This window comes from Mizuhopecten yessoensis, unplaced genomic scaffold, assembly GCF_002113885.1.
Source record: "Mizuhopecten yessoensis strain PY_sf001 unplaced genomic scaffold, ASM211388v2 scaffold1591, whole genome shotgun sequence".
Taxonomy (NCBI): domain Eukaryota; kingdom Metazoa; phylum Mollusca; class Bivalvia; order Pectinida; family Pectinidae; genus Mizuhopecten; species Mizuhopecten yessoensis.
Genome location: NW_018404123.1, coordinates 173,078 through 193,300, shown reverse-complemented (window position 1 = coordinate 193,300; position 20,223 = coordinate 173,078). Strand labels below are relative to the sequence as shown.

Below are 20,223 nucleotides of genomic sequence, written 5' to 3'. Positions count from 1 at the left end.
GAAGTCGTTTAAAGTGTTTGACATATTTGACCCCGGTGACCTTGAAAGAAGGTCAAGGTCATTTTTGTTCTCAAACTTTGTTGGGCTCTTACCAATGAAGCAATCACCTAAATATTATGACTCTAGGCCTGTCCATTCTTCAAAAGAAGTGCTTAATTGTTATTTTTTGGGTTACAATGTTGTTTCAAATTGTTAACTTATAACTCTTACTCATTTGTGTGAAAAAACTATTTCAGATGAAAATATCATCATTAAGTCAGAAAGATATGACAAGCAACTCACCTGAGTTCTAATGGGTCATCCTGGAGGGACTCGTCTTCTACCTGTACAAATAACAAGTTAAGCCCTTATTGTTACAATACATTGTAGAAAATATTTTCATTGCATGAACAAATTAGTTTTTAAATATAAAAGCACCAGGGAACTTACTATGGATACTTGTCGGTGTTAAAGTGCAGAAACAAATCTCTGAATTATCATTATAAATGATATATCAAATTAATCTTATTTCCTTCTTAGGTTTATACATTTCCTTCTTAGGTTTATACAACTAATATGCCATGGATGGTTAATAAAAACAATTGAGTGTAAGACTTATATGTGTAGCATACCTCAAATTTGAACCATTCTGAGGCCCACTGTGGGTTTAAAGATCGCTTACAGACATCAGTTTTAAATGCCTCATTTCCAAATCTAACCTGTAAAAATACAATAATAACCAATATTAGTTGAAAAGTAACTTTGTTGCAATATCTTTTTTAATTGTACCATGTCAACCAGCAGTGGTATCATTGTGTAAATTCAACAAATCATCAGTCAAAACAGCTTAGGTCAGGATCCCCTTATAGAATGAGAGTGAGCATCCAACAGTGAATTAAAAGATGTTATCTGAAGGTTTTCAGACTGACACACAACGGCAGATGACAGGCAATTACATAGTTTCATTATTCTTTCTGAGTAGTAATACAGCTAATTACCCGTAAACATTTAAAACTTAATCATTTTCCTCCCTATTTATGCCACAACAGCAGTTAAGATCAATCTCCAGTTGTATAAAATATCTTTTCTAAGATATGTTTTTTCTCAACTTAAATTTGCTAGATTTCATTGAAGATTACAGAAATATTGTTTAACCAACAGAATTTTTGTAAAATAGACCAGAAAATGCACTTTTGTAACATGGAGTTCAAGTGTGAAGTATGAGCCCTTTGTGGGAAGTAATTAGGTTGTTTACTTCTCACACTTGTATTACATTTTTAAGTACAATTGTTGTTCTTTATGATTTACAGACAGGGATTTGTTACTTTCCGTGCTATTCACCATAATTTAGGGTAGAAATCTTTGTAATCTGACGAAAAAGGCGAGGTCTAGAGAGGACTGCAGTTGTTGCCTCATAACTATCATTACCAAAAAAATTCAATCACAAATTAAAGCAGATTCACCAGACTGACAACAGATGCAAACCCTATGCGTACCTCCCCCTATTGCATCTTATTAACTGTTCATTCATTGAATACATACCAACTATGACTTAATTCTATCCGATAATTACATGTTATTTGATTAATGACCGATTCCTTTCACCAGTTAACTATGTAGTACCAGAATGCAAAACCGGAATCTTAATATAACATACATAAGGTAGGATATATCATATACCTCTACGAAGGCATCTGTTAGGTCCGTTGATCGGTCCATTATTGGCAAGCTCCGTCCACTGACCACACGAACCTTCAACTTTCCTGGCATCTTGTTTGGACTATCAAGATCCCCTGCTGTTATGATTCTGTTGAAATTCAGTTAAAAGCAATGTTGTACATGTACCAACATTTCATTTACAGCAATATTATGAGAACAACTTTCCCTTTATTGAAATATCAAATCTGTACTTGAAGCATTCCAAGCATTTATTCGTTAGTTCCTAATAGATGAATTCATATATATGCATTTCTTTCTGATTTTATTTTTGGCAAATGTACCTTAATTGCAACTGAAATGAAATGGCTAAACTGGAAATGGTCATTTTCTGATTTCATCAAAATTACAGTCACCACCATTTTCACATTTTACATTGCATAATTGAACAGATGGGAAAAGCACATTGGTTAGAATTTGTAAACAGAAAAACGAGATACAGATTAGATGACTTCAGCAGTTTCTGCAGACTAAATAGGTTTTCTGTGATGTCAACCTCCCACTGACTGGTAAATTACACTCTCATGTACAGAATATACTTTGTTATTTCCCAGCAATAAAACTAAATTCGGAAAGTAATTTAACCATCATTAGTTTATCAATTTGTAAGCAAATAAAATATTTTATCAAGTTCAAGATTGTAACCTACACATTCAGTCAGCGAAAGCAAATCATTCCCTCTGACCTGATGCATTGTATCCGGACAACACTGTAGCAATACTCGAGACAGGGGCTTCAACTGACCCTTGACATTTCGCGATTTCAGAAGTCATGTAACCTTTTCCCTGAAATCTGAAGGGTCAAAACACATGTCAAATGGACATATATTCAAAACCCAAGCGTCCAACCAGATTAGGTCATTAAAATATGAAAATCATGTTCCTAATATCGATATAAATAAATGCCCAACAACGTAAAATTGCATGTGTTCCCAAATTACAACTGTCAATGTACTAAACATTTTAAGTAGTATGGTGCTGTCACGACCTCTGCAATACGACAAACTCAATGGCACTGTCTCAAGTCTGGTCTAAAAAGTGACAGCAAATTTCTCTTAAAAATTCTAGTTCAGTCGTTCTTCTTGCGATCAGACGAGTAAGAAAGATATGCAGGGGATACTTAATGAATGCGATGGCGTTAAAATATTGACGGACACTTACTGAACTCGTTTAACCACCGGTGTTTACAGCTCGTGTTTACAATATGTTCTGATCAGCCATTACTAACTGTATTTGTAGTCGTAGTCTATTATGGTAGGAATAGAGGAAGAGCGAAATGCGTGTGTCTTTTATGTTCGATTTATGCGTGATTGGTTTACACAGCTTCGCCCCAGTAAAAACACATCACGTACATATTATTCAGGTGAATAAAGCGTTGTTTTTTTTAGTTTTTTTTTTAGGTCACCTGAGACAAAGTCTCAAGTGACCTATTGCAATCGCCTTTTGTCCGTCGTCGTCCGTCGTCCGTCGTCCGTCGTGCGTCCGTCGTCCGTCGTCCGTCGTGCGTCCGTAAACAATTTACATGTGAATAATATGGTCCCCAGCCCCTAAACCAATTCCATTGAAATTTTGCAGAAACCTTCCATGGCCAAAGGTCAACTAAAATTGTGAATAATATGGTCCCCAGCCCCCAGGGGCCTGAGGGGCGGGACCAAAAAGGGTAAAATTGACTAAAGTTTCAAAAATCTTCTTCTCAAAACCCAGATATGGTAGAATCAAATACTCTTCATAGATTGAAGGGTCTTAAGGTGCTTTACCAAAATTGTGAATTTCATGACCCTGGGGTGTCACGTTTCCCCCTGGGGAGGGGGTAAACTTTACTATAGTTTATATAGGGAAATCACATTTTGGACCAAAATTTGTTTAATTGCTATTGGAAGTAATTCAATTTGGGTTAGCATTATCAGTATTTGGTAGCAGGTTGATGGTATGCACATATGAGCCCTGACTGACCCCCCGGGGCTAATGGGAGGGGCCAAAAAGAGTTGAACTTACTGAAATTTCAAAAATCTTCTTCTCAAGACCCAGATATGGTAGAATGAAATACCCTTCATAGATTGAAGGGTCTTAAGATGCTTTACCAAAATTGTGAATTTCATGATCCTGGGGTGTCACGTTTCCCCCTGGGGAGGGGGTAAACTTTGCTATAGTTTATATAGGGAAATCACATTTTGGACCAAAATTGGTTAATTGCAATTGGAAGTAATTCAATTTGGGTTAGCATTATCAGTATTTGGTAGCAGGTTGATGGTATGCACATATGAGCCTGACTGACGCCCCGGGGCTGATGGGTGGGGCCAAAAAGAGTTGAATTGACTAAAATTACAAAAATCTTCTTCTCAAGACCCAGATATGGTAGAATCAAATACTCTTCATAGATGGAAGGGTCTTAAGGTGCTTTACCAAAATTGTGAATTTCATGACCCTGGGGTCTCACGTTAACCCCTGGGGAAGGGGGGGGGGGGGCAAAATTTGTTATGGTTTATAATGGCAAATGATACTTTGAATATTACATGTTGATAACTTGATTGGAATTATAACCCTAAGTTGACAGTTTGATACTTTGTAAATTTTGAGCCATCCCTACCCCAAGGGCTGTAGGGTGAGGCCAAATGGAGTCTGTGTGCTAAAATAAAATTTCTTCATTTTCCTTGTTTAGAATCAGAGGTACTAGTTTCAAATACTTTTCAGTCTTAAATCTGCATGCTAGATATTGAATAAGGTGGTTTTATTGTTTTTTTTTTATCACTTTAAATAATATTTCTGTTCATGTTAAAAACAAAAATCAACTCTCTGTATAAATATATCAGGTGACCGTTAAGGCCCATGGGCCTCTTGGTTGTTTTTTTTATATATAAGACCTACTGTCAGTTCTAAAGTCTACGAATAATAACTGATAGAGTAAAGATTACGAGTGGCACAAAGGATCAAAAAGCGTCCTTTTTTCCTTGATTTGTGGCAGGACTTTTCTGAAAGGGGGAATTCAAAAAACTTTATGCACAGAACTTTGAGAATGAATTTCCCACTCTGACGAGTTGTTAAATTACGGAACAGTCGTCAGCACTGTCAACAAATATATTTAAAAACAGACTCGATAGACATTGGATTGACCAAGAACTTAAATATAATTACGGGACTTACATAATAATTTGATAAACATATGTAATGTCCATAAACGAACTGTCATATCTGTACACATATACTACAGATCCGATGTATCGGAAATAAACTTAGCTTAAAATCTAGGACGATTTTAATTATTATAATGAAAGATGTCAATTTGATAACTGTTGCTTCTGCAGGCAATATTTCAAACGTTTTTGTTTTATTTTCACTGAAATCACGTAAGCTCTTCAATCGTGAACCCCATATGCACCTGCCTTCATTAGCAATAATATGAGTTTCATTTACATCAATCTTTTGTCTCTTCTAGGTTTTTTAATGATTACTGTCGTTCATTTAATCTGCTTTTCTTTTCTTATTTTAGAGGTGTATTTTCCTTATGCGATTTGAGGTTTCTGATAAAGTTATCTTTACGGTTAAATGTTGTTTCACAATGTGAGCAGGAATGTTGTTGTGAGTCTCCGTGAAATGCTCTTTTGCGTCTTAGTAGTGATGACTTTTGTTTAAACACCTTACTGCACACTTCATATTTGTTTACCCCAGGCGGTTGCTTGTCAGTAGTTAAGGGCACGCTCAATTGATCAGAGAGGAGGGCGAGACAAGAAAAATCTGTCGGTAGGGAAGCTCGTATGTTACTACCGAGGAAAGGAAAGTTAATTATCCATGATCGTCCAATTGAAGTGACAGGTTTGTCATAGAGTTTGGTAGTGTGATAACCATTTTTGCTATACAGAGGGTAATCAAGTTAACGGAAAGGAGTTATTCGTGTTTTTACGTTCTGGCAACCTCGATACTGACGGAGTTACGCTCATTTTCGCTCTCTGCACCCCTGGAATATTTCATAGCAAAATTGAAGGCTCAGTGTGACCACCCGGTGGATGAGACGAGAAGACTAGTTTGATCCTTTGAAGTACAACAAAAGAATATCGCGGTCGTGTAACGGTAAACCTTAATGGCTTTGAAGTCGGATGTTGCTCCTCTGTAGTATTCAATGGACAGACATCAGCCTAAGTGATTGGTTAGGATTTGTTTTACCTAAGACCAATCAAATAGCCAGCCGCGTGCCTTCACTTATTCTATGACATATTTCAGAGGAGCAGAGAGCGAAAGTGAGCGTAACCCCTGGAGTATCGAGGATGGCGTTCTGGAGGTTGATGCTAATGCTAATAGTCCTAGTTATCTTGTTAACAAGGCGACGATATGGTTGACTCTACTGGTAGACTATCAGTCCCCGATTTTGGCCGTAGCTGGACTTTATTCTGGCTTTTGAGAAATAGCACAGTTTAACGATAATGTTATCTGTTATAACCAAAAGTTTCAAAGTAACATATTAAGGAGTATGAAATGCACCTTTCGCTGTATTTCTAGGTGTGTTTCAAAATATATTAAATTGTATTCATTTTCACCTTTAGCACCGCTGTGATTCCTAAATGGATGAAATGGACATATGGTGCAGTACAATGTTTACTTGTCTGATTATCTGCATCGACAAACTATATGTTTAAACATTTACTGCCTTACGTCGTATTCCTAGTACCAATATAGATTCACATTATAACTACTGAATGTGGAATTAATAGCCTGGGTAAGTATCTTTTGTTACTTTTAGTTTCTTATTCTAATTATCCCCATAAATCACTTTATCTTTGATGCGTATTTCAAATATGGGAAAAATAGGTTCTTGATCTGCGTTTGAAATTTAAAAAATTCAAGGAATCCCCTCTTTCTTAATTTTTTTAAAGAACGAACAAGTGGTAGGAATTGCATTTTTGCCATCATAATAAGTATTTTCACGCATGCCTTGAAGCAAAACTTAATCAAGCATAACAATTATATATAGTTAGATTATTCAAATGTCGTGGAACTGGACTGGGTCGAACGCTGTTTATAAGGTAAAGTGTCTGTCTAGAGTTCAGAGGTCCTAAGTTCGCATCCCGATCTCGCCATTTGGATGGTTTCACTAACAACAACATAAACACACGGAATGTTGTAGGTGGTCACTCGTAGCTTCAGGGCCGAAGACTTTTTTGATGGAGGGAGGGACTGTAGCAGAACTGGATCGGGTCGGTCGCCGGTGATCAGGTATATACTTCGCTCATTTTGTTGAGTACATTTCCAGAGTTCGGAAGTCTCGGGTTCGAATCCGAGATGGCCGTTTCATTTGCAGGTTCCTGTTACATATATGCAATGCTTGAAGAGAAGCACCACTTATCCGAATTCAATGGGGTTGTAGTACAGTATCAACCTTGGTCATGCCATACTACCTTTAGACGTACATGTTAAATTTGGGTCATTATCAACGCTGATCTTTATGTTTCAAATTAACTTACTACTAACTCACGATGTAACTCACAGTGTAACTTACGGCGTATACTCACAGTATCAACCTTACGGATAATACTCACAGTGTAACTTACGGCGTATATTCACATTGAAACTCACGGCGTATACTCACAGTGTAACTTACGGCGTATACTCACAGTGTAACTTACGGCGTATACTCACATTGAAACTCACGGCGTATACTCACAGTGTAACTTACGGCGTATACTCAGTGTAACTTACGGCGTAAACTCACATTGAAACTCACGGCGTATACTCACAGTGTAACTTACGGCGTATACTCACATTGAAACTCACGGCGTATACTCACAGTGTAACTTACGGCATATACTCACAGTGTAACTTACGGCGTATATTCACAGTGTAACTTACGGCGTATACTCACAGTGTAACTTACGGCGTAACACACGACGTAACTCACGGTGTGACTCACGGTGTAATTGTGTAACTCACAGTGTTATTTACGGCGTAACACACATTGAAACTCACGGTGTAACTTACGGCGTAACTCACGGCGTAACTCACAGACTAACTCACGGCATAACTCAGGATGTAACTCACTGGGTAACTTGCAAGGTAACTCATGATGTAACTCACGGGATAGTTCACGGGGTAACTCACGAAGTACCCCACGGGTTTACTCACTTGGTAACTCACGATGTAACTCATGGAGTAACTCACGAAATAATTGTTTAACTTGAGAATTTCTTTCATATGTCTTTGAAAATTACAAATCGAAGTTTGCCGGCCTATTTTCATGACAGCAAAAATACCACTTATAAAGATAATTCCATCTAAATATGTCTTTTTGTATTGTCCCAAAAGCGAGATTATTTGAGAGTACGTGTCTCGAGCGAAAATTCATAGAGTCGATTTATCTTTTCTGTCAGATTGTCACAGTAGGATACTAAAAACAAAATAATAAACAATGTCAACTTTCCACTTCAATTATCGTTAAATGTATTCGAAAACGATGAAAAACAAACAAAATCCAGCTATTAAGCATCGAACTGATTTCATTTGCGAACGTGAACATGTCAAATTCCATAAAGCGCTTAGCGTTCTTCATGTAGAATGTCAGCTTTAGTCATGATCAGCTTCCACACTACCACGTTGTTCAATCATGAATTGTAACATGGCATTAAGGGTGTTACTGTAGGTAAGAGGAATTGTGACGGAACACCAGGAATCTGGGCTACAGAGATGTTAGATTGAACAATCTTCCGTGTATCTTCACTGGCCCGTCCGAAATGTTAATGTCCTAATGGCAGAATGTGATAATTTATTTTGAAAACGTCACTGCTGTCTCCTGGCCTCCTTACACATGGTTATTTAATACACTGCAGTAACAAAATCGGACTGTAAGTAGTGTTTATAACGCTACCAAACGGTCGTCATTGTCAAGAAATAAAAAAAAATCGAGCGTGTTTCAAAGATTGAAGAGTTGTTTGTCCATGATACTTTATTTTCATCCATGTTACAACAGCACCAGGAAAAAGGCAACGGAAGAACCAAATAAATTGCTGCCAGAATTTTGGTCGTTGATATTCACTATTCATCACATTCCCGCATACATACACTAGGTATGCTTATGTGATCGACTTACATGGGTAATGTCAAGTACTTTTTGTTTTGAATATATCTAAAAATATAAAATGATGCTGAATGTATAACCAAATCAGAGTCAAATGGCATTTGACTGTTTTGCATCATGCGAAATTATTATTAAATAACAAAGAATCTATTCACTTCCAGTTCTGGTCCTCACAATTTGTGGAATATTTGCCATCCTATGATGGAGCCCAAAGAGGAGAGAACTACCACTCCAAACAATACTGACATGCCTATCCACTTTAAAGCGGCACTCTTACTCGTCTGGAGGTACATTGCGTCTCCCCGCCTCCTAGCGTCATCAATCTACAAAAAAGTACTCCGCGACATTAGCTGAAAAGTCAGTTGAAAAAATTGAAATAACATATCTCATATGAGTCGCCAATCTCATTAATCTAAATATAATTAAATATGACAGACATTGTTTTTGTTCTGAAAAATATCTTCGATTTTTAAAACAACTTCAATAACGTGCACACAAACAACTTGTAATAAGAATAACTTATGAGGAAGTGTAGGTGTGACGATGTCTAATATTGAAATTCTATGTGTACACAGGTCTTTAGGCTCTATACCTGACGACCGAAGTCTTGTAAAAACATGCTTGCATACGAAGTTTGCCCACCTCAAGATATCACTAGGATATTGTGATGCCATTTAATTACTTCTTCATTGGAATAGCCACCTATGACCTATTCAATAGAGTATACTTACATCTGTGACTTTCATGATGGCCATGATGCCGGTGGGCCAGAAGCAAAACAGCGTAACAAAGACGGCGGGCATCATGTAGTAGTGTACTTGTCGTTTCTTCCAATTGGACTGAAAAGTATAAAATGATTTATCTAATAGTTAAATACAATTCAAGTTGATGATTATTATATCCTTCTTGTAACATACTACATGAACCGAGGTCAGGTTGGAACAGAAGTAATATATAATTATATGAAAAAAAATCTTAACCAAGATAATAACATGCTTTCTGGTCAAGTGCACAGTTAGAGATGAGATAATTATTTAAAAATAAACATTGAAAGTGTTGCAATGCATAAATAACAGAAGATAAACTCCGGCGTTAGCTCTCCAGGACAAAATGAACTCATTTTCAACACGAAAGCACCCACTTCGAAATCCCCATCAAATTTCCCCCACTTAAATACTAAAACCAAAATTCTCCCATCCAATACCCCCACCAAATTACCCGCTTCTGAATACCCCTACATAAAAAAAACACACCAAAATAACCCACATAAATACTCCATCAAAATACCCCCATCAGAAGACCCCCTCCAGATACTTCCTCACCAAAATACCACCCAAACTCTCCCACAAAATGTCCAAGCCGAAATAAGATGTTTGTGATAGTAGAGAGGTTCTTTCAACCCCACATGTACCACAATGTAAACCGTGAATCTAAGTAATTACTGAAGTATGTAGGTTACCAAAAGTATGTACGCTCATTTATCTGCTGTATCAAAATGTTGTTAATCTGTAACGTGATAAGCGATTTCATAGTCACGCCTTCCTTAAGGCTTCTACACATATTTCGGAAATTAGATTTAGATTCATTTGACCTTTACTACAGTTCCACTCATGACTCCTAAATGTACGAAATGTAATATGGTGCAATACAAATATTAACTTCGTATTAATTCACGCAACAACAAAGTAACATTTTAAAAAGTGTTTCCCCCTTCGAATGTCTAGATATTAAAAGTATTTCATAATGGTATTAATGTATGTTGGAATCTCATTATGAGTAAAGCATCCCTGGAAGAACACAACTTTTGATTGGCCAACATGTTTATAATTCTCTGCACGACTTATATTTGACAAAAGCAGAAGTGAAAAGAATTAGTAAAAAGTGATGAGACAGATCGGTTACCGTATGAATGGTAAAAGTGGCCTAAGTAGATTTGTCACTATGAAGAACAGTGTTGTTGTAAGACAAAGACCTGAACTAGGCCTTTAACGATTATACAGGACAGCTTATATCATCTGAAGCTGTCGACAGTATATCTAGACAAGAACACTTACATATGGTATACTACATGGTATACCTACCCCTTTGGAACTAGCTGTGCTTGTGGATGGCGTCGCTTCCATGTCTATGTCACCTCGGAAAAATACAAACAAAACAAACCTTTTGTATAACAGTGATACATCCTCTACTGTACAGTAAACAAATATCAAGAGACATATGTTTATATTTGTAATAAAAATATGCAAAAAATAGGACAATCTATGGCACAACGGTTGCAAAATGAATAAGCTTCAGAAATATTGGCACTAACAAGTGGAACATTCTAATTGCCGATAATATCGCATTGTGAATCAAAGTTTTATGGCATCAAGTGACAATAAATTTAGAGACGTGATAATAAACATTGATTATTTTATTATGAGTAACGTGATATCAGTATAATAATACTGTTCAATATTTAAGTTAGATACGATGGTGCTTTCAGGACACTTTGGAACTTTTAAACGCTTTATGTACTAACTGAAACGAGCATGTTATGTAAAGTTATACACACATACCTTGCAAACTGAAGTCACACTTTTAAACACCACCTCACAATCATGTTTATGGAGAAACATTTAAGAAATGCTTAAAGTTACTCAGTCCTTCTACATTGTAACAATAAACGATTTATCACGACCGGATACCCGCCCTGTACCGGAAGTGATCTTAAACCGAGAATGTCGTGTGTAATATAGACACATTACGTGAGAAATAAATACACAAACAAGTATGCTATTTTCTATTATGACTGTTGACGTATACTTTTAGATTAATATATTAAAGAGTATTCAAACATAACCTTTTACACGTTATCTCTAGTCGCTTGGATTTGTCGCTATTAAAGGACTTATTTCCTTTGAACATAAATTATGCCCTTGAATCTACAGGCTCATGCTTAAAAGACGTAGCAATAAGATTGAGAATTATATAAGGAGTTAGTTATAGATCTATTCACATCCGATGTAATGTGAAAAAACACTGATATTGTCCTTTCGTTTGATAGCAAGTGTGCCCTCAAGCTGATGTACACAGAAAATGACTCTATTGTGTACTCCGTCAGGCAAAGTTGATTGAATACCTCCTCTGGTGAAAGAATTGAAAAATTTGAATGCAGACACAATCCTGTTCTCTATTTGCAAATCCAAAAAGCAGGAAGAATGGAGGCAATGGTGATTAATGCCGAAGATATAGATGTAGTTATTTTTCTGCATATCTTATAAATTAGCTTGAGTCCACACTTGCTAGCAAACGGAAGGACAATATCAGTACTTTTTTCACATTACATCAAATGTAAACCAGAGCACTAAAGTGGGGTCAGTTAAAAATCTAAATTCTCACAATCTGAATGTGACACGAGTAAACTACCAAGTTAACATTTAACTGAATTATAACAAGCCAAATACACCCCCTGGTCAAGGCAAATGCGTATCAGTGAGGTTAAACAAGCATGCATTTCCAAGAAGTAGGCATGACTTTGCTAAACATATGAGTAGATATATACTTGCACGATACTGTGAATGAGGATGATGAAAGTAACGATGACGAAGTTACATGTAGTGACTCTGGAAAATGAGGAAGGTGGTGACTGAAAGTCCACACATGTTTCATTAACCAGACAAGTTGTGCCCCTTCAGAAAAGGGTGTGTGTGTGTGTGTGTGTGTGTGTTCGTCCGTATCTTCTACGAAGGGGATATAGAAGAGACAAGAATTGACTGCTTCCCCCGTTAGATTTTTTGTCGTTTCTTCTCTTTCCTGTCTTCTTTCTTTTCAAACTACTTGCTGTTTGAGGCGGCGACTACCTAAACACCCGTCTTCATATGATCCATTGGGGATTTGCTTTTGTGCCCTTTATTTAGGGACATAAAAGTGACCAAAATAAATCTGCTGCACCCATTGCAATATCTCGGATTTGTATTCTATTTCTTTCTATTTCTAACTACCTTTTATTTCCTTGCGCCTTGCTTGGCAACACCTCGCTTTTGGCTTTAACGCTGAACGTTCGTCCAGATGAGGAAGGCAATGGGCTCTGTCCCCAGGCTGGGACATACCAAAGCCCTTAAAAATGGTAGTTGTTATTCCCTGCTTAACGTTCAGCATTTACGGAAATGACAACAACTGGTTCACCCGTTGTCAGTATAATGTGACCGGACGGAATTCTGTGCTGGGTGCCTTCGGCTTGGTATTTCAGTGAGATACCACAATAAAGTCGGCATCAGATCCGTGCTATCACAAGGAGGCAAGTACACCAACATACCATGTCTCGACACACATACACACATGCACGCTTACACAACACACATGGAGGCACGTCCTTAAATGACCCTAGCTGTTAATAGACATTTCTCATTTTTAGGCAGACCTACCACGGAGCCAGAGACGGACACTGAAAGAAGTAAAATTAGAGAACATCTCAAAATTCTTTTTCATTTCATCTGTATTGAGGATTCCTGTCCGTTGCTTGCGACAAAACACTAGAGAACGACAGATAGTTTATGTTGGCAAAACTTTTTTTTACTATTTCTTGCTTGAAAAATAAGTTGAGTTTTAATATATATCGCCTCAATTGACGTAGACATGCGTTAAACGCACTTGTTCATAACACTTCTTTGCTATTCATATGTTATCTATGTATACCATATGTACATGAATGCCTTTCGATAAAGCCAACTCTTGCGTGTTTGTTTTGATAATGACTATGACTGCAAGTTTCGCCTAATAGATATGTCCTTAGAGCTTATTTAGAAAATATCTATTTTGGAGATATTTCTTTGTTGATATTATTTCTGTTCTGCTTCAAGAAACATGGATACCTTTAAAAGGAAAGTGATACTGTAAGCCACAAAAATATTGATTGAAGAAAACGTCGCAGAATGCGTATACAAAATTGAATTCAAAAGCAGCGACGCATCGTATATCGGAGAGACTGAAAGGCGTTTTGGGGTCTGCCTTTGTGAATACCGGAAAGATATGGAAACCCAAGAAGGTAGTAAATTGACCAGATCAGAAAAGAAGCAGTAGTCACAGACAGATAAATCGGCAATCACAGACAATGAAACACAGAAAAAAAATCATGTAATTGTATGGGATAACTCTAAAATAATGAACAGAGAGATCAATCTGTTCAAGCGGCACATACAGGAAGCCTTCTGAATACGCCACATACGGCCAGTTCTAAATCGAGATGAGAGGGCTCATAGACTCTTGCACATCTATGACCAAGTATTAAACAAAGCGTAGCTGAACCGAATCATTTCGGTACATATATAACAACTATTGTACATAAGCTTACAGCGTAGCCGAATCGACATCGATTTTGTGGACAACTGGTACACATTTTACAGCTTTGTGTGTATTCGCTTCACTTGTCATTTGTCTGATGAAGATGACAGTATACAATCCGTACTAGTCATCTAAACGTCATATAGAAACTTATAATTGATTGTTTAAAAAGAACTTTTCATAATCCATATTTACCAACATGAGGAAAATGTTTAGAAAATTCTCTTCAGTTTATTTGGCTTTAGAATAATCGACCGGTGGTCCCGGGTGCAATCCCTAGCTGAGGCATTGAAGTATAATTGCTACTGTTATATATATTAGGCATTTGTACAAGACTTGAAGTGAACTGACAAAGACTTTAACGAGTATCAGGCGTTGTGGAAATACACGTATCGTTTAAATATGTCCCCATACGATATTAAATGTCCGTGTACTCAATATAACCCTTTACGCTACTTTCAAAACAAAATACAAATCTATCTCCGCGTTTTCATGTCTACGTTTCGGTCTTCGAGCTCCATTCTAGGTCTACCTCAAAGACATGTCTAATACTAGTACTACATGGACTGTTTCGGAGACATTTGTAACTATTCCTGTACAGTTAGAGCATGAAGAAACTTTCAAAACGTAACAGGCAGTTTTGTCAAAAGAGACCATTTGTGAGTTTGGTCCCTCACTTTGCCCCTTTATTACTCGGAATGGTCTCCAAGCTGACCTTAATTTCATGTCATATCATGATGGCATAACCCCAAGGTAAGTGTGAATAAAAACACTGAAACTTATCGGTGATAGCTACCTGAAGGCCCAAATTGGCACCCCTCCTTTGGCTATCATAGCTTTTAAATGTGGTCTATTTTACGATTTGTCAATACAATATTAATGTAATTGAATACCAAATACAAGTGGCCCTAACAAAGTGCGTAGAACGTGTGGCATTAAGAGTGTATAAACAAAGCTGATAATGCTGGCATTGGTTTTGTTTTGCAGTAGTGATGCAAGGTCACTCCAACAGGGAAGTGCCCGCGCCTACATATTGCATAACACATAGGTATGAGCGTGTGCGCATGCTTAGAACTTGTCATTCCCTGCGCGATCTCAAACCACTGCAGATCCAGCCTTCAAATATATAAATCATCTGAGGTTCATTGTCCCAGGTAAGTCAGTGTGGGTGCAGATTCATTTCTTTATAAATGATATGAGAGTCTGGTCAAACCCAGTGCTATCGTTTTGTGAAGTCATAATGCTTACCAGAATTCTGGTAAATGATTTCGTTGGTCGAGGGAAGACATACCCTTTTCAATTTTTGAAGTCAGAATTCGAGTGGCGCAAAACTACATTGAATTTTTAATTCAGTAAAAAACTTACCTGTAAATGCAATCCTGAAGTAGCCGTGTTTTCACTATTATTAAGAAAAATGTAAGAAAATGCTTCAAATCTCAAGATTGATTTCATGTTTTTTCATTGAATATTTTACAATAATTCATGAAGCTAACAAAACTATTGATACAAGTCAAGCCAGATTACCTGAGTGAGAACCTGTGGTGTTTTGAATGGTGTATAGGTAAACTCTCACTTGCTTTGCATGCTTTTTTCCAACCTCAGTCAGCATTGTTGACTTTGTGCTCAGTTACAATTTATTCACTGGAAATATATGACATTATTCTGGAGATTTGACACATTTTCTAACATTGCTCTCGATAAAAGTGAATACACGGATACTTCAGGAATGCCTGTTCAGGTATATTTTTTTATTAATTTCATTATTCTTTGAAATGTTTTAATGGCGTCCGGAAACGAAGGTATATACGCTACCCTCTGTTGATGGTAATTCTAAAGTACTGTGTTTGACCAGACTCTTGAATAACAAGTGATCAAGCGTCTGGTTGAACGAGACTATGCCGTCTACGATCACTACCCTGGCAGTTGATGGATACTGGCGGCAGGTCGGATGTTATTCTCCAGACACTACTGTTTTCTCCACCACTAAAACCTGTAACGTCCTCAAATTACCATTGCTGTAAATTAGTGTAAACCAAACCAAACCAGATTCAGAAAAAGAGACATAAAACAACTGACATAGCACCTTCCTAAAAGTCGAGTTCATTGCATCATTTCGAAGGCATTAATCAAGCTATACACTATCACAACCAACACCTACAAGCAACGGACTGTAGATTCATGTAATATAGAATTCAGAGGACAAAATAACACCACGTTTTCGTTCTCTTTTTACTAAAAGCACAAATTATTGTCATGCATTTCCCCAGACATTCTCTTTCGTTGCTGTTTGTAGCAATATATTTATGTTTTGTATGTGTAAAACATATGAACAATGATTTCATTTTACGTGATTAGTGCACGCGTGTTTGCTAGGTATTGCATACATAGGTTTGTGTAGCGACTTCCTATACATATGTTACTCAAACATGTATCTATTGTTCCCACCATCAGATATATTCATTAAGTGGTGAACTTTATCTTTAGGTTTGAATTATATCAATTTAATTTTAATGATTTCAGATTCAACGCAACCATCAATGACATTGATATTCCTTCCATCGTGAAAGTTACAATGCCGTCTGTTGGTCATTTGTGAAATGGCCTCTCCAACTCCAGGATTCGGATATTCTTAGAAAAGAAATATAGCAACAAAACAAAAATACGTTTTTACATGAGCATATGTGTAGACATAGCTACCTTGTTACAACAGCTGTATGGACTGTATTGGGATGTCATTAGTGGTAATCGCGTCAAGGTGCTACTGGATGTAGTGCCATCAGTCTGCTTCTTCACAGGTTGGGGTGGGAAAGCTGTCCCGATCATCTGTGGTTTGTTACATTATCTTCTCGAGATCAACGAGTAGCATACTTACATTAGGTTTTTGATGGTGAAATCTATTATGGACATAGCCATGCCAAACTGCTGGAGGAGGCCGAGGACCTCCATCTAACGGATCAGATGACAATTGAGTCCACAGCAACCGTATAGCAAGATGAGTGCACCAAGTGATCAAATCCATCAAAAGAATATTCTACATTTTGTCATACATCAGGGCAGAGGAATGTTAGCTTTTCATGAAGTTTGCGGAATCATCCATGAAAAAACATTATCAATTTGTTTTTATGGATTCTTTATATTGGCATTAAAAACTCCCAATGGCTGAATTCCCATATCCGCATGCAATTTGTGTATGACATCGAACTCGTGTACACCGTACAGGTAGCACAGAATGAGTGTGCACATGTTTAAAACAATAAGCAATCTCCAACATCTTCAAAAGAAAAACGGGCCATTACATATAATTCTAACTTAAGGACATTTTCCAAAAAATAGAAATAAACATGCGACATTAACAGGAAATTGTTCGCTTCATCTACTAGAAAGTAGTTTCTATTAAGATTTTTATTTTGACTGTGAACATAACTACCTAATTATATTGTTTTTGCTTTCTTGTACATCTATTACGTTTTGTTGTATCTAATATCATCCATGTTTGTATCTTTGTATGTAGTATTATTGGCTGTATGACCATGCTCTTGTGCATTTTAACTTGGTCTTAATCCGAGTGTCTCCTGATGCCGCTTTATACTAAATTGTACCGCACAAAAGTTGTTTATATATTACTTATGATAAGTGTAATAGAGTACCCATCCGGGAAAACAGGTCCTATCAACCTTGTTCTATTGCAAGGAAATCTGTCTTAATATTTCCCTTTTATATAGTTGATATTTGTTGAATGCGTATCCAGGTCTATATGTATACATTGCGATCCAGATACAATGTACTCATATCATTACTAGACGATTTGTCACTATGACTATGTCGAGATATTCGGCTTAGTCGTCACTGTATCATAGACACCTTCTTTTTAAGTTGATGTTGTGTAGTGGTAGGAGCTGCTGATATGTCTAGACTATGCGCTTTGGTATCGTAGGTCGTGAGTTCGAGGACAGAGATGAAACATGATGAATGTGTATGGTCGGTACCATAATCTCCCTCGAAAATATCTATTTCCTTGTGTGAGATGAATATCGACATTTTATTCAATATGTCTTGTGGTTTTATTGTCTCTTTTCTGGTTTTCATTTTGAAAATATGACTAGAATTTAACCTGCACAATTTAGATTCATATGACGGGTGTCAGTTTCTTTTTATTCCTTTGTTCACACTGCCCCCATTCTTTCCGATTTTAGTTCGTTTTATGGTGTGGTTAACACATCGGTATTCTCCTGTAGTGTTGTTTTTAGATCAGGTATAAAAAACTAATAGTTTTGGTTTTACATTGTGTGTGTGTTTTTTTTTTATATTGAAAAGATGTTTGCAACATTTTAATGATATATCATTTCAAATTTGAATTATTGTAAGAGCAAAATTCCATACTGAAAAGCAGAATGTAGCCTAATGTGTTGGCACATTGATTGCTCGCACTAGTAATTTAACGAAAAGAAAAACAGTAAATTGCTTGATTCTAACCTCTGTGTCAAAAATGATGTTTTCATTGTTTTTTTTTAATCACTGGTGAAAGGAAATGATTCAAATGTAAGTTTTATATCTAACGTTGACGTATTCTTTCTTAACACAGCACTTTTGAACAAGAATTCCATAATTTTAAGTATTTAATCAAAATTTCAAAGAAAATATTATCATAAAATCATTCAGCATACCATCAATACCACTTTACTATAAACGTTGCTTTGACTGTCCAAATTCCTACCGGTCCTATGGTAATAATATTGTCCCTGAAAGTTGTTGATTTTCATCGGGTTTTTGAAACAGTTTAAAAATAGACAAAAAAGTTTGAACTATTGTCTGTCACCAATAAATATTTTTAAGATTTAAAAGAAGAGTGTAAATCATTAAGCGAACATACTCTTGACAAGAATGCTGAGAAACCAACAATCTATTTACATAGGAAGTAGTTCTACTCCTGGGAACATACTCTTCGACTTTATAGTAACATTTATCTCATTACACTCATTATGGTTGGATATCAAAATAAACATATTTACTCTGATAATGATTTGTTTTATTCTTCTTTTGTAAATGATTTGTTCTTTCTTTCTCGTTGAAGACAAGCGATCTACGTACTAAAATTTCATTTTTCTGAGAGGCTTACATTTAAGCAATGAATGCTTTAGCAAATGTTGTTATGGTCCCATAACACACATTACTATTGTTGACAAACGACACCTGGGTTTGTTGCTGTTTTTTTGCGGGGTTCCTATAAATCGTTTTTTTTGGTGTCTCCTAAATTTCCTCTGGTCATGTGCTTATAGATGATTATTATTCTTGTATTTTAACGTTATCGTAATATATTCGTTACGTGTTCTTTCTTTTTTTACGTAGTTCTTCAGCACCATGATTATATTTCGAGGCTTTGACTCCGCATTTTCCATATTTTAAGACGTACAATTAATGAATATCTGTGGTAACACTGTCGCTAATTGCATGACGTAACCGTTTGGTATACTGCCTTATATTTTCCAATTGACCGATGGAAGTCTTTGTAACATCACAAAGAATACAGTTCAAACTTGATATAAGTAACAATACTAATTCCGAATTGAATATGATTTATTAGTTAAGAAATCTGTTTTATCCAATTTTTTTTTACTTTATACACAAAAATGTTCGTATTAAACATGTCGAAACGTTTTAATACCGACTGTTCCCTTTGTCATAGCTTGACGTAGCTTGTGAAGGGATAAGATGGTCATAAAACGTCTCGACACCTTCGATACCTACATTGTTGAGTATAAAGTAAACATAATGGATATAACATATTTCTTAACTAATAAATCATATTCAATTTGGAATTAGTATTGTCATTTGTATCAAGGTATACATGATGTTGTCATGTATTTAATTTTCATATTGTTTCGACTCTATCAGCTTATACATTTTATTGAAATTTCTGTGTTATGCTTATGTTATGCGGATGCTGCAATCTGACGAGGCATATATCTTGTCACGATCATAGGTATCTGTCAATTTCAAAGATTATGCTTCATACCCTCATTGTCGTTGTCTATTTAAAATAAAGACATGAAATTGCCTAATAAAGACAATATATAAACTCCAGATAAGGGTCTTTCTTTATCGTATTTGTATAATATTGGATTATACAGAACGATCAATCCAACACAA

At 36.4% G+C, this 20,223-nt stretch overlaps 1 protein-coding gene across 7 annotated transcripts in view; it reads right to left on the bottom strand.

Annotated features, from left to right (window-relative positions):
• LOC110465587 (C2 domain-containing protein 5-like) overlaps nucleotides 1–12,414 on the bottom strand; it is a 77,638-nt gene extending 65,224 nt beyond the window's left edge. For 3 of the 7 annotated variants that reach the window (XM_021521525.1, XM_021521565.1, XM_021521573.1), the window contains exons 1-7: nucleotides 11,313–11,465; nucleotides 10,836–10,888; nucleotides 9,486–9,593; nucleotides 7,662–9,077; nucleotides 1,660–1,786; nucleotides 612–698; nucleotides 283–323 (exon numbers count right to left, since the gene is read on the bottom strand). In XM_021521525.1, coding sequence (XP_021377200.1) covers nucleotides 283–323; nucleotides 612–698; nucleotides 1,660–1,749 — 218 coding nt within the window. In that variant the 5' untranslated portion in view covers nucleotides 1,750–1,786; nucleotides 7,662–9,077; nucleotides 9,486–9,593; nucleotides 10,836–10,888; nucleotides 11,313–11,465. Of the gene's footprint in view, nucleotides 1–282; nucleotides 324–611; nucleotides 699–1,659; nucleotides 1,787–2,344; nucleotides 2,676–2,855; nucleotides 3,106–7,661; nucleotides 9,078–9,485; nucleotides 9,594–10,835; nucleotides 10,889–11,312; nucleotides 11,466–12,298 lie in introns of those variants that run through there. The other 4 variants (XM_021521534.1, XM_021521541.1, XM_021521549.1 and 1 more) reach the window with 4 other exon arrangements.
• Nucleotides 12,415–20,223: the final 7,809 nt, after the last annotated feature.